Here is a 15,586-nt window from a genome sequence, read left to right on the forward strand (position 1 = left end):
GGAAGAATTTGTTTGTATATATTTTCTATATGTTGTATATTTTTAGTATATTTAAAATATATATTTACATACACCGTTAGGTTCTTTTAGTTTGTTTCGTTCTCACCGACCAATCAGATTCACTCTTGTGCACCACGTATCCGTCCAATCGGCCAATCCCGCCTCTCCTGCACACGAGGTGGCGCTGATGCACTAAATCCTGTATTAATACGTTAGAAGAAGGATGGTAGTCAAGATGGATGCGGAGCTGTTGTTGTTTTTGGTTTCTGAGAACAAGGAATTATTTGATAAAAACCACGGCGAATACAAAAATACTAAGAGGAAAGAAGTGCTCTGGCAAGGAATAGCAGATAAAATGGGAGTGGATGGTGAGTTGTTTTTGTGTAGCTTGCTATGTAGTGTTACTGTCAGCGCGCTTAACCAGTAACTGTTATCATCATTGCCTGTGTGTTTGTACAGTGGAAGAGGTGAAAGCTAAATGGAAAAATCTAAGAGACACATACACAAGGAAAAAGCGACTGGAGCAGGATGGAAGTCGGAGTGGACGGGCAGCTAAGAAAAAGAAGCAATGGAAATATATGCGAGTGATGGACTTTCTCGATCCCTCCACAGAACACAGAAGGTATTCGAGTGTATTTTGTATGAAGCCTGTCTTGCACCTACAGCTGTACTATTATATCAGTGTTTGAAAAGTCTCCCATTTATTTCACTAAATGTTCTGTATTCAAAATCCGGTTGACAGCGGTGACGCTATTGTAACATTATGTACAGTTGTGCTATTGGTCTTTTTCAAAAAGATTTGTATACTGGATTCTTTATTTTCACATCAAATTGGGTAGTCTTTGAGTACATGCAGTGCTTCTCAAACCTGTCCTGGGGACCCATTGCACATTTAAAATTTCTCCGACTTTAGATTCAAGGCTGTGTATGAAATCAACCCTTAAATAGTAGAGGTGTAACGGTACACAAAACTAACGGTTCGGTAAGTTACATACCTCGGTTTTGAAGTCAGTACAGCAGGGCCAGCATTCGGCATGCCATGAGAGTACCACGGTACTGTGGGTGGTGTGTTTTTTTTCCCCCTCTTCTGTTTGAATATCGTAACTTACACCCCTACACACACTATTTGAGAGGATAGTCATTTGTAGTGGTGTAAAACCATAGTGGATGTTATCGAGTGCACTCATTCAGTCCCACAATGCACTGCAATAACTGATGTACGCTCAACGGCTAGAGCTGGGCTTCCCGACTTCAAGATCTGAAATGGGTGTGTCAGGCAAAGGAGGCATGAAAAATGTGCATGGTTGGAATCTCCTGAGTTAGAGAATACCCATAATGCACTGTGAGATTTGGTGCGCCAAATTAATTCCTGCGTCTGACCTGAAAGTGTCGCCTGCAGCTGAATGATCCATCCATTCATTTTCCAAACCACTGGTCCAATGTGGGCACAGCGTAATATCGTACAGGTATAAAAAATGTTTTAATTGATTATTTAATTGTTTAATTAAGGTTTATACACAATTTCAATAACAGACTTCAAGACAAATCTTTTCATCTTACTACTGGAGCTGCCAGTTTGCTAAGTTTCAGCCCTTCCAGTGCACTCAGTGACAGAATTCGCTTACTCGTTTTCATTCACTCCCTCAAGTGAACTATATAAGTGGACTAATGTAGGGAATGGTGAATGAGGGTATAGGGGGGGGATTTTGGGCACAGTCTTGCATTCTCTACTAATGAGCTGATGAGTTGAATCAAGGGAGACATACAAAATGTGCAGTGGTGGGGGTCCCCAGGACAGGTTTGATAAACACTGTATTAAAGAGATGGTTCACCCAAAAATTAAAAATATTTCATTAATTGCCCCCATGTCGTTCCAAACCCATGTCGTTCCAAACCCATAAGACTTTCGTTAAGAGATTTTAATCAAATCCGAGAAATTTCTGTCCCTCCATTGACAGTCCACCAGTCCACACAACTACTACTTCGAAACTTCAAAAAGTTCATAAAGAAATCGTAAAACTAATCCATCCTCAAGCATGTTCACTTGATTTGCAAGAAAAAATGAGGTTCCTTCTCGTGTTACGCAAAATGTTTGAGCTTCTGCAAGAACCAATGAGGTTAATTCTTGTGTGTTACGCAGCACGTTTGAGTTTCCACAAGAACCAATGAGGTTAATTCTTGTGTTACGCAGCACGTTTGAACATCCACAAGAACCAATGAGGCTCATTCTTATTCTTGTGTTACGCAGCACGTTTGAACATCCACAAGAACCAATGAGGCTCATTCTTGTGTTACGCAGCACGTTTGAGCTTCCACTAGAACCAATGAGGTTAATTCTTGTGTTACGCAGCACGTTTGAACATCCACAAGAACCAAAGAGGTTCATTAATGTTACGCAGCACGTTTGAACATCTACAAGAACCAATGAGGTTAATTCTTGTTACGCAGCACATTTGAGCTTCCACAAGAATCAATGAGGTTAATTCTTGTGTTACGCAGCACGTTTGAGCTTCAACAAGAACCAATGAGGTTAATTCCTGTGTGTTAAGCAGCACGTTTGAACATCCACAAGAACCAATGAGGTTAATTCTAATGTTACGCAGCACGTTTGAACATCCACAAGAACCAATGAGGTTCATTCTAATGTTATGCAGCACGTTTGAACATCCACAAGAACCAATGCGGTTCATTCTAATGTTATGCAGCACGTTTGAGCTTCCACAAGAACCAGTGCGGTTCATTCTAATGTTATGCAGCACGTTTGAACATCCACAAGAACCAATGCGGTTCATTCTAATGTTATGCAGCACGTTTGAACATCCACAAGAACCAATGCGGTTCATTCTAATGTTATGCAGCATGTTTGAACTTCCACAAGAACCAATGAGGTTAATTCTTGTGTGTTACACAGCACGTTTGAGCTTCCACAAGAACCAATGCGGTTCATTCTAATGTTATGCAGCACGTTTGAGCTTCCACAAGAACCAATGAGGTTCATTCTAATGTTATGCAGCACGTTTGAGCTTCCACAAGAACCAATGAGGTTCATTCTAATGTTATGCAGCACGTTTGAACATCCACAAGAACCAATGCGGTTCATTCTAATGTTATGCAGCACGTTTGAGCTTCCACAAGAACCAATGCGGTTCATTCTAATGTTATGCAGCATGTTTGAACTTCCACAAGAACCAATGAGGTTAATTCTTGTGTGTTACACAGCACGTTTGAACATCCACAAGAACCAATGCGGTTCATTCTAATGTTATGCAGCACGTTTGAGCTTCCACAAGAACCAATGCGGTTCATTCTAATGTTATGCAGCACGTTTGAGCTTCCACAAGAACCAATGAGGTTCATTCTAATGTTATGCAGCACGTTTGAGCTTCCACAAGAACCAATGAGGTTCATTCTAATGTTATGCAGCAAGTTTGAGCTTCCAAAAGCACCAATGCGGTTCATTCTCGTGTTAAACCCGGGATACACTGCACGATTTTAGCAATCCTATAAGATTATTACAAATCACACTGTCTGACATGGATCTATTAAACTTGCACAGCACATTTGAGCTTCCACAAGAACCAAGGAGGTTTGTTCTCACGTGGGTCTCACTCTCACTCAAGCAGGTTTGGTTGAGCCTCTGTTTATGTTCGCTGGTCAATGTTTATATGTGAATAAAAGCCTAAATTAAATCTGTTCATCATATAAAGCGATCGAGTCTCCTCAGCAAATTAGGACTAAACCACTCAATACATATGGATTAGTTTTACGATCTCTTTATGAACTTTTTAAAGCGTCAAAGTGGTAGTTGCATAGACTGTGAATGGAGGGACAGAAATCTCTGATTTCATTAAAAATATCTTAATTTGTGTTCGAAGATGAACGGAAGTCTTACAGATTTGGAACGACATGAGGGACATGAGTTAGTAATTAATGACAGAATTTTTTAATTTTGGGGTGAACTAACCTCTTCAAAATAGCGCATTATCATACTCATACTATATCTGCAGTATAGAACACTTTTTATAGTAAGTGATTTTCTAAACGCAGAGCAGACTGCAATACAATGCATGCGACTTCCTATTTCCAGTGTGACAAATGTATTCTGTATGTATAAGTAACTGTATGTATTATTTGATTGTACTGGCAAGAATTTACATTTTCGTATAAAATTGGATTAAACATTTATTTAAAAAAGCACTTTTGAGCTGCTCACAGAATTCAACCCATGAAAGATGAACTACAATAATAACTGTAAACTTGTTTACATCAAGGACTATAACTATAGAATTTTAATGCTGTGAGTATAGAATAGTTGTGATATTAGTTCTTAAAAAAAAGATTACACATTGTATTTGATTGGTTCTTTCTTGTGTCATTTGCATATCAAATTTTGTCATCTTTCACTACTTAAAAGGCTCGGGTACTTTTAGGCAATGCTAAAAATAGCATATTACCATACTACTATTTCAACTGTCTATACACTATTTATAGTAAGGGAATTTTCTGAATGTTCTGCATTGAAAACTGCATCCATTAATACAATGCACTCAAGACTTGATGAATCTTTTGAACTGGCTAGAATTCAGATATTTTCATATAAAATTATTTTTTTGTATATAAAATACATTTGTATTCCTCCCTGAACATAACTGTCACATTACTTTAGTGTAATAAAATCATGAACTCCATGTTTTTTTGTAGTGTGCACGATTAGATATACTTGACGTAAAACATTTGTCTGAAGTCTTGATCTTCTTGCCTGTATCGGACAATTATAATCACAACATTAGTTGTTAATATACAGATTTTTGTCAGTTTAATCACACCATCTGCCAATGTGCTCTTTTTTGTGTTACAGTAATAAACATGTTAATGTTCTGATTCAAGTTTACCTGGCAATTATTCTTTTATTTATTTAAGTAACATTTAGTCTCTCTAGCATGGTGGGAAATTTTAACTTTAGGGTTTACATAACAATGATGTACTAAAAACTGATGACAACGATGTCAAATGATCCCTGTTCACATATCCGTCACTTAAAGAAACGACGCACCTACAGATTCACACAAATTCGTCATTTTGTAATTTACACAGAGACGATAACAGTATTGTTTGAAACCAGTTTTCAAAAGTTTGCGTTTTTAGGACCGCAAAATGCTGTTGTCATGTAAAATAAATGTCCGTAAAGTGTAGTGTAAATGGACTCTAAATTTTATTTACAATTTTGCAGTGGGTTTTTATCATGCATCTGTTCTGTTGTAATGAAGCATCCAAAACCTCATGGTTATTCACAGTGGTTTTTACTGGTGTACAGTGTTATTTTGGACAGCGTTCCCGGCAAAATCGAGGATGACGAGCCAGATGAAGACAGCGGGACCGAACCAGCCAGCACCAGTACGGGAACGTCCGGGACAAGTCCAGGAACGATCCGGTCTGCCATTGTAAAGAGAAGGCGATCAGAGACACTAGAGCTGTTGGAGAGGTATTTGGCCTCTAAAGACTCAAGAGACAGAGAGAAAGACGAACAGGAAGACGAAGTCGATTTATTTCTTCGGAGCTTAGCACCTGCGTTAAGACGCTTACCTGCTTCAAAGCAGTCCTTCGTGAAGCTTCAGATCCAAAAAATACTTCATGACGCAGAGTTTGGACAACCCAGCTTTCCTCAGATTTCCTCCGTGTCACCAAGTAATCAGTTGTTACTACAGTGTAGTGTTGTAAAACCCAGCTGAAATTTTTTTTTTTTTATTGAAAATAAATGTAAAAGAGTGACTTTGTGCTGGTTCTTTTCTATTTCCAATGTTGGGTGTTCTTAAAAGTATATGAATAGATTTGTCAAAACATACAAGCTCAGACCTTAGACTTTCATATTGATCAAAACAAGTTTATTATACTCAAATGATCTACTTCAACAATACATCCAACACTACAAAACCATGAAAGGGGAAAACATATATACAAAAAGTGTTACAGTAACACTTGCATTAAACTTAATTCTAATTTGATTCACAAGCTGGTATGAGCATGAATACGTGGAGCAGATTCAAACTAATCTAATACTGTAATAAATGGATAGGAGAGTGTGTGTTAACTGTTATTAGTCTCAATATGCACGTGTATTATGGCTAACAAATGGTCAGTATCCATTATAAAGTGTCCTTTTGTTATGTACATTTCTAGATTAGATCACAACATGAATGATGACATTTGGTAGAAAGAGCCCAGTCTGGTGAAACTTTACTTTTTCTTGCCCTTCTTTCCCGCTGCTGGTTTCTTGCAATATTTAGCCTCCAGATCTGAGATGAGAGAGTTGAATCCATTTTCTTTGGCTTTTTGTCTTTGCTAAATAGAAAAAAAATGTCAAGAAGAAAAAAATTAATGCTTCTTAACAGGCAGTGACATGAACAAATCTGATAATAGCAGAAATAAACCACCCTATAGGCCTAGCTGCAAGCAGTAAATAAGGGGTCCAGCACAAAAAAGGCACGACGAGTCATGCAAGCATGACTGGTAGCATCAGACCAACAGCAAAACGAGCAATTAAAGAAATTTTAGATTTCAGTCAAAACAGCTGTTAAATCAAATACAATCACTAAGAATATGATTTAATTGCTCATCACGTTTGACCAATAGGTGGTGCTGTTAACAAACTGATGTGGTGTGGTCAGTGTGAGGTGACGATGACACATACAAAAGTTTGACGTCAATATGCCAGCCTCAGAATCAGCTTGACATGATTCTGGGCAAACTGTTGAGAAGTTATAAGCAATAATAACCATTTTTCATATCTCTTGACCAGTAGGTGGTGCTATGCTGAAACACTGCAAGTAGCCTCAGGTCATGCTTGTGATGAGATGCACCAAGATTCGTCTTAATATGCTAAAGAGCTGCGGAGATCTAGCCCTTCGATAAATTTGTGTTATTCAAATATAGTTTGGTTTATGAAAAAGCTTTTAATAACTTTTTGCCAGCACAGTCTGAAGATGAAGTGATAACATTTTGGTGAAAATTGGACGAACCGCCTGGAATTGATTATGGCAAAAGAACATAAATCACGATTATTTTGCTCAATATTGAAATCACGATTTAACAGGTGGGTGATAAGTCTTACTTCATGATATTTTAAATGTCAGTGAAATTTCACAATTGTCAATTCTTCAGACAAAAACTAATACTAGATTCATTACTGTAAGTAAAAGTCCTCAAAACAGGTACAGAAGACAAATAAACAGTCAGCAATACAATAAGAACAAACTAAAATTACAAACATAACCAACAAAAAATACAAATTAAAAGGTATAGTTCACCCAAAAATGAAATTGACATTTATCTGCTTACCCCCAGGGCATCCAAGATGTAGGTGACTTTCTTCAGTAGAACACAAATGAAGATTTTTAACTCCAACCGTTGCAGTGTGCCAGTCGTAAAATGCATGTCAATTGGGTCAAATTCTACGAGAGTAAAAAAACATCCACAGACAACTTCAAATTAAACCCTGCGGCTCGTGACGACACATTGATGTCTTAAGACACGAAATGATCGTGTCTTACGTGCAACAAACCGAACAGTATTTATATAATTTTCCTCAAATACAACCCTGTCCAACAGCCTTGAACGTGGATCACTTCCGGTAAGAGAGGTCAATGTACACAATATGGCGTAGAGATACGCGCGAGTGATCACTTCCGCCGCTTGTATCCCATTGAGATACGCCGTATCGTGTACATTTGACCTCACTCACCTGAAGTGATGCCGTGTTCAAGACTGGTGGACATAGTGTTGTATTTGAGGTAAAAAATTATATAAATACTGTTCGGTTTCTCGCACAAACCGATCGTTTCGTGTCATCAATGTGTTGTCACGAGCCGCAGGGTTTCATTTGAAGTTAACTCTCATAGAATTTGACCCCATTGACATGCATTATACGACTGGCACACTGCAACGTGATGGAGTTAAAAATCTTCATTTGTGTTCTACTGAAGAAACAAAGTCACCTACATCTTGGATGCCCTGGGGGTAAGCAGATAAATAAATAAATCAAATTTTCCTTTTTGGGTGAACTATCCCTTTAAATTGTGCTTTTCAGGAAGATGGTAACAGTGGTATTCAGATAATAGCCTACAACAGAAATTGAATAAAGTAATCAATTGTAAAATAACACTGCTATATACATTAAATATAGACTAATCCTAATTAAAACTATAGTTTATTCATTCAAGAACAGTGAGTTATTTTATCTTTGTCTTTTGTTGTTTGATTAACAATAATGACTGCAGCAGATTTATTAGGCTGCTGTCACTTTAAGAGCTAAACGGACCCAATATACTGTTGCACACGCTCTCTCTCAGTTTTCACATTCACTTAAGACATAACCGACAGCATTTACGAGGATAGTTGCATGTAGGCTATTTGACCTTTTAGGCACGTATCTGAAGCCCACACTATACTTTGCTTATGAGCGTTATGCCCCATCTCGGAGCGCACACACTGGAGGCCGCCTAGGGAACAGTATCTCTTTCGCGTCTTAATACGCTTTTAATAATACTGTTTAATGTCAAGCACATCCAGCAACAGTAGAATGCATTTTACAAAACTAATTTATTTGGCTGTTTTGGATGTCAAGTTTGGGCTTTTAGGAAAGGAAGGTGCGTGGGACAAAATGCAGCGTTTTCATTATGGTTTGAAGCCAAATTCGAAAATCAATTACGATTAATCGCACAAGTCCTACTGGAATGAGTTGCAAAATGTAGGTTTTAAAATGGAAGAAAGTTCAAAGTTTATTAGCATTAACATGAGTGCAACTTTGGACAGCTGGTGGCGCTAGAGCAAGTTAGAGACTCAAATTGCTGTGTTTATTCTTCAGACTGTCCTCTATCTGTGTGCTAAATTTCACAACTTTTTACAATACAGTTATACAGGCTGCCATACACTTACAGCGGAAGAAGAAGGAAGCTAACGGATACAATAAGTGCCTAATACACACCTTTGGTGCTTGGCCCCTAAATATATTAATTCATTGTACAAATTGTATTATGTTTTACTGCTTTTTTGACTAAATAAATGCAGCCTTGATGAGCATGAGATGTCTTTCAAAAACAAAAAAAGTTACCAACCCCAAAATGTAGAACTATAGCATAGCTTTGAGGACATTTTACAGCAGTGTTGCAGCAGCAGCTTCGGTTACTTCTCAATGTTTTTTTACCTGTATCATAGCTACCAGGCTGTCCTCACTGTTCAAGCCCATCTCCTCCTGCATTTCCTCTGCCTCCTTGCGCTCCTTTTCTGCCTAGAAAGACAGGATAACACGTCTTAATTCCTATTAAACAATGCATTATTTCATATCAAAACTTCATAATGGTAAAGTGAATCAGCACCTTTCTTTTGCGGTGGTTCTTCTTTTTGACACTCTCGTGAGTGAAGGTTTTGTATGCCGGCACCTCTTCAGCATCAATGGCTTTCTGCAGTACGCCTCGAACACGTGGCTCATCTTCATAAGTACAGCACAAGGCGGACTCCATGATCAGATCCATGTCACCTTCATGTTGTAGGTACATTCTCTTTAGGTCTTCTACCTCTTCATCAGAGCCTTTATACTGCTTCTCAAAATCCAAGATGTCTTGCAATGTGATCTATGGCAGAGGGGTATGACAATATTGTTAGCAACTTCATTTGGAAATGCCCAACATATAAAACAAGCACATGATACAAGAAATACCTTGGGAAACAATCTTCTCCAGTGCTCCTCCCAATTGCGATCTTGATCCAGGGAGTCTGACTCTTCGTCCACTGTTCCCTGTTCGTCATAGACCGCCTTTTGGTCCTTGTCAGCCAACACTGCATAAAGCTTTCCCAGGACCTGTGGAAATGATAAAAAAATGTATGTTAAAGGATGCATTTTATTCAATTAAATACATTTATTACTTCTGAATGTTTGTGACAAAACTATGACTTATGGCACTTGCAAGTGAACAAACAAATTGGACAGGTTTCAAAAAGACCAAAAAAATATGCCATATGAAAATAATTGATCTAGTTATTACACCATGGCATTACGTATGAATTAATTCTTCTGTCTACCAGATGGCTCTAAAACCCAGTTCACACCAAGAATGATCACTGTGACCATAACGGTACATTTCTAAAAAAAAAAAAAAAAATCTAAATGTAATAAGAATAGCAGTTGACACCACACTACAACAGCACAGAGAAACAGTATTGCTGGAATCACATTTAGAATGATTTTCCAGCTGATGAACAATAAAAACATTTACAGCCAATCAGAATCCATCCTGCTTTCAGAGGGTCGAGCATTTAAAGCGACAGATGACAAAACTGCAGCACGCACTTAGAACAAACCGAACAATATCATGCACTGGTGTGGACGCTAACATAGTTATCGTTATAGTTCTTGGTGAGAACAGGCCCTAATTTGCCACTTTTTTTGCATTGGATTAGAAAGTCGGCATAAAATGGAAGTTGCAATAGTCTTTTCTTCCTTATTGTGATATTTGAAAACAGCTTCTCAAGCAAGATTTTTTTTTTGGGTGGGACTTGATTTTGCACTTTGAAACAAATCCTTCCCTTGCGGGTCAAAATTACCCAAAGCCCTAAAACTACACTTCTTTTGTCCAGAAAGCTTTTCATTTTGATAAGATTTTTTTCTTTTTTTAATGCAATTTTTTATAATTTTATTTAGATTTGATCAATAATTAATACATAAATAATTTAAGCACATTCTTCACCTTTTTTCAACTTAGTTCACACTTGTCATGTTTGGTTTGATTAAAACGAACCCTGGTGCGCACCAAACAAGCGGACCGAGGCCGCTAAAAAGATGGGCTCGACCCGCTTCCAAAAGAACTCTGGTGCGGTTCGATTGATACATGAACGCAACACGGACCAAAGACATGTAAAACCAAAAAAAGGACGTGTTGTCACAAGATGTGACGCTACAAGTCAGTTGATTTGACGACGCGGAAAGATCGGTGTATCCAAAATGAGTAGAGGATAGGGCTGTGCAATTAATCGAATTTCGATTTCGATTTCGATTTCGATTTTGCCTCCCAACGATCACCAAAATAGTACAATCGAGAAAAAACGATTATTTTGCCTTGCGTTCTGAATGAAACGCGCACGCGCACATCCGCCCCTCTCGAACCCACAAATCTATCTCAGGTCGTGAGTCTCGTGTGCATATCATCCGCTGGAATTTAAAAACTCTGCGCGAGTAAAGATGGCAGAAGGAGGGCAGTTACAGCAGCGTTTGGTGAGCAAAAAAGGCAAAACCAACTCCGTTGTCTGGGAACAGTTTGGCTTCGAGGAATCAGACGACGAGCAGAAACATGCTAAGATTTGCTACATGGTAGTGGCTGCAACGCAAGGGAACACCACGAATTTGTTTAACCACTTGAAAATTAAACAGAGTGACCTATGACAATCTAATAAAGAAACAAAAACTGAGGAGAGCAGGGGAGCCGTGTAAACGTCCTTTTTTTCCTTCATATTTTTCAAATAATTCTCTCTTTGTAAACTTTGTTCAATGCATGCGAGATTGCGAGTGCTGCCATATTTTCGAATATGACCAGTCGTTTTCACCGTCATCACCCGGGTTTAGTGCTTTAGGGTTTAGGTTTAGAATGAGAAGCCGCGCGCGCTGTGAGAAAATGTGTCTCTGTGCGTTCATCCGAGAGCGCGCACACGTCTCTCAGCGCGCAAATATTGAGTTCTCTTTCAAGTCTTGCTCTTAAACAGACAAACTCACACAAAACGTATGTCAACATGTCCATCTTGATGAGTATCTTAGCAGACATAGTCTGTATATGCCTTAAGTGAACTTTATACAGTCGATAAAGAAGACGCGAGGTCTTAAAGGGGCAGTCGCCTTTACTGCCGTCTGTTTAATGTCAAACAACAAAAGACAAGGACATCACTCACCGCTCTTGATTGAATAGCTTTTGTAAGTTTAATAGGATTAATCTTTAATTTATGCACTCAAATATGCAATGTTATTTTACATTTGATACATTTCTGTACCTGAAAACTAATGTTAGACGTACATGAAAAGCATAGCCGAACCATATTGTTGATCTTATTTATTTGTGGTTATCATTTTTACGTGAATACTTTTATACTTTGATTCGAATATATGTTATATTATTTATTTTAATAGTTCAAAAAGTACAACAAATGTTACAATTTCAATTGAATTGTTGAAAGGTGTATTTTTAATAAATACAACACATTCCCAAAGTCATGTGAAATAATCGTGTTACATAATCGTGATTTCAATATTGACCAAAATAATCGTGATTATGATTTTTTCCATAATCGAGCAGCCCTAGTAGAGGACAAACGTGGAGCAACGAGGAGGTAAAGTGCCTCATCAATATATGCAGATCTTCGTTTCTGCATACAACGGAGGAAATCCTGCTGCTGTTTTGAATGTTTTGAACATTTTATGAGCTCTTCGGGAGTTCTCAGCTGGTAAAAATAAAACCATATGTACAATGATAGCGTTTAATCCAGCACACAGCATTGTTTTGAATGCTCGGTAAGCAAGCTCCGACGCAAAATATACGTCATAAAAGCCGACCAATCAGGTTGTGACCATATCCCTATGCCTTTGGTTCGGTAACTTTTGGTTCGCTGTTAAAAATGCCAGTGTGAACGCTAAGCGGACCAGGACTATGTTTTGTTTTTTGGTCCGGACCAAACGAACCGAACTACAAGTGTGAGCACACCCTTAAATTCAAAATAACTAAATTTCATGCATAACCCTTTTAAATTCAGCTCAAAATATCTTACACTGAGTGTCTTTGTCATAAAATAATTTTTTGGTAATTTTAGGATTTCCTATGTGTACTCAAGCATGCCTCGCATTCCAATGGGGGTCAAACTGACCCACGAGGGAAGGATTTGTTACTTTTTAAATTTTCAAGCACAAAACTCATATCCAGTCATTTTTGTGTGTGTATTTGTGGTTCAAGTGCGACACAAGTCCTAGGATCTTGGACCACTCCAATGAACATTCAATTTTTGAAAAAAATTGTTTTGGATCAAAATGACCCAAGGGAAGGATGAGGTTAAAGATTATGAGGGCACATAAAAAATAAAACAAAGACATACATATTTTTATAATAAATACAGAAATATTCCATTAAAAAAAACTACAATTGTCTATTTTGATTTAAAGCCTTAAACTCAGCACTAATTTAAAATATATACAAATATAATTTCAAATGCATAATTATTGAATAAATAATATTTAGTAACATAAAATCCCCTCCAGAACACAAAAAAAAGTTCAAAACTTAGGACAGGGGTGTTGGCCACTGTCCTGCAGAGTTTAGCTTCAACCCTAATTAAACACACCTGAACCCGCTAACCAAGGCCTTCAAGTGCTATTAGAATTATCATATATACGAGTTTCCTAGTTGAAAATTGGACATGAACGCCCTCTCAAGTCGTATTTACCACTGGGAAGTTTAGGGATAATTGTGATACCCAAGTTTCCGAGTTGGGCAGGTCATAAACTTTAAACATGGCGGAGGGGAAAACGAAGCCAACTATCTAGATAGTGCAGTAATATGGTTGTCAATGAATGGAAGACCAAATATAATTTTGGCTAATGGCTTTAATAAGATTTTCCCAATTAATAGACAAATAAACCTGGTGTCCTCCATGATTCCTGTTCTTCCTGACAACAAAGCACTTGAATGCGATGAGCTCATATTCACAAATTAAGGAAATTTCTGATAGCACGTGAAGGCAGCATTACTACCAGGCAGGTGTGCCGAGGCAAGTTTGAGCTAAATCCACCAGGGGCCTGTACCATGATGGTAGTTTAACAAACTCAGGGTTACAGGATTAGTTTCGAGTTGACAAAATCAAACCAATCTATTCAGGCTTTGTTGGTCCCATGATGCTGATCATCAGCTTTCTCTGTCAACTCAGGCTTTGATCCTGAGTTTAGGATTTTAGCTGTGACATCAGTAGTGAACAGCCAATCACATGCTGTGATCAGTGAAACTGACATCTACTTCTCGCGAGAGAAGCAGCGAAATTGATTTCTCTCTTCTGCAGAATATTACATGAAAAAACATTAAGAATTTAAGGAAGAAGAAAAGAGCTGTCTATGAAAAGTGGACAACTTTTAAGAAAAATCTTACTTAGTCAGTGCAAGTAAAAGTTATGAAGTTAGTTTAGTTGATATATAGAGAATTGAAAATTTAAAATCACATGTAGCAATTTTGTATAGCTTTATTTATTGATTTTAAAGCTTATTTGTATGACCTTTATCTAGGCTATTTATATTAATTTTAACTATGTGCCTATTAATGATTGATTACCTAAAATGATACCTGTGTAATTGATTAAGGGTATAATAATTACATAAATTATATCCAAGTCATTCAAAATGATTATTATTATAAATAAGCATGGTTAAAAGCCAGACACTTTAGTCTTTAAAAACCATTTGCTATGTAGTGACCTTTAATTTGGAGTAGAAACTGGGGGAGTGACTTTATTGCATCAGAGGTGTGTCACTTTGCTCACAGCTGATTGGTCTAATTTCAGTTTGAGATCTCTTATCCAGAACATAACCTGTCCTGGACCAGGTTAGATTTGGAGCGTAAATTACTATGGAGATGAACACTGCTAAAAGCCAAACCACTTTAATGGTACCTAAAACCCAGGATTGGCACAAACTAAGCTTAAACATATCTGGCTAGCCAGCTAAACCGGCTTCATGGTATAGGCCCCAGGACTGAGTTTGGACAACTCTGACCTAGGAGGACAAGTGTGACCCATAGAAGTTAGAAGCACCGGAGGGCTAAAGTTCATTTTGTGGATCACCTCTTGTAAGTCTATCAACTACCTCAACCTAGCTCTGTAAGTGCCATTAAAGAAGGTTCTTAAAGATTACTGGGCAGAAGTGTTGCACTCAAGAAACAGTGGTTACCTGAAACTTGGTGGTGGCTAACTCATCATCAGGAGCTCTATCTGGATGAACCTGCAGAGAGACTTTATAATAGCCGCGTCTGATCTCTGAGTCGGATGCTTCTTTGCAAACACCCAGAACTTCATACAGATTAGAGGTCTTGAAGAGCTCCTCGCACTGCTCCAGTAAACCCATGACTGTGTGAGAGAGGGGGAAAAACACACACCAAATCACTCACTGACATGTTAACTACGTGAAAACAATGCCACAAGAATGCATGAAGCTTATTTTAACGTGACACATTATGATACAAACCTTATGATTAAAAGTTTCAAAATAGTTTTGTAGACAAACACAGTTGTCCAGAAACACATGGATTTAACAAACATAATATTGATACTATAATGTATCTAACTCACCTTACAAAAAGAACAACGTTAGCTCGATGCAACTCAATTGAACGTTTTATTAACGATCTTACCGGAGACGTTGACAAATGACAGCGACCAGAAACTTGTTAAACTATGTCAGATAGAGATTTACACCTAAATGCTTTCAGCACAACAGCATAGGCTTCTCCTAGCAGTAGCAGGTCGCGCCAAAATTTTGGCGCGTTGTGTTCACGTCACAAAACGTCATGACGTAGAA

At 38.0% G+C, this 15,586-nt stretch overlaps 2 protein-coding genes across 5 annotated transcripts; one reads left to right on the forward strand and one right to left on the reverse strand.

Moving 5' to 3' along the window:
- The first annotated feature begins 150 nt into the window (after positions 1-150).
- Positions 151-5,769, forward strand: LOC307116841 (uncharacterized protein). Of its 2 annotated transcripts, none has more exons than XR_013815338.1 (3): positions 151-368; positions 460-2,992; positions 3,352-5,769. XR_013815338.1 is itself a non-coding variant. In XM_079801281.1 (3 exons), the coding sequence occupies exons 1-3, from the start codon at positions 224-226 to the stop codon at positions 5,727-5,729; spliced, it is 723 nt and encodes a 240-aa protein (XP_079657407.1). In that variant the 5' UTR covers positions 151-223; the 3' UTR covers positions 5,730-5,769. The 2 variants fall into 2 exon arrangements, 1 of the variants encoding a protein (XP_079657407.1); XM_079801281.1 differs by having other exon boundaries at positions 460-622; positions 5,315-5,769.
- An 87-nt stretch (positions 5,770-5,856) lies between these two features.
- On the reverse strand, positions 5,857-15,582 carry dnajc9 (DnaJ (Hsp40) homolog, subfamily C, member 9). Of its 3 annotated transcripts, none has more exons than XM_079801283.1 (6): positions 15,420-15,582; positions 14,960-15,135; positions 9,713-9,853; positions 9,372-9,626; positions 9,200-9,283; positions 5,857-6,339 (listed from the first exon to the last, which is right to left on the reverse strand). In XM_079801283.1, exons 2-6 carry the CDS (start codon positions 15,131-15,133, stop codon positions 6,235-6,237), a joined length of 759 nt encoding a protein of 252 aa, XP_079657409.1. In that variant the 5' UTR covers positions 15,134-15,135; positions 15,420-15,582; the 3' UTR covers positions 5,857-6,234. The 3 variants fall into 3 exon arrangements, with proteins under 3 accessions (XP_079657409.1, XP_079657408.1, XP_079657410.1); XM_079801282.1 differs by having other exon boundaries at positions 15,358-15,580; XM_079801284.1 differs by having other exon boundaries at positions 15,363-15,551.
- Between the last annotated feature and the right edge of the window lie 4 nt (positions 15,583-15,586).

The sequence above is a fragment of the Gobio gobio genome (assembly GCF_949357685.1).
Source record: "Gobio gobio genome assembly, chromosome: 20".
Taxonomy (NCBI): domain Eukaryota; kingdom Metazoa; phylum Chordata; class Actinopteri; order Cypriniformes; family Gobionidae; genus Gobio; species Gobio gobio.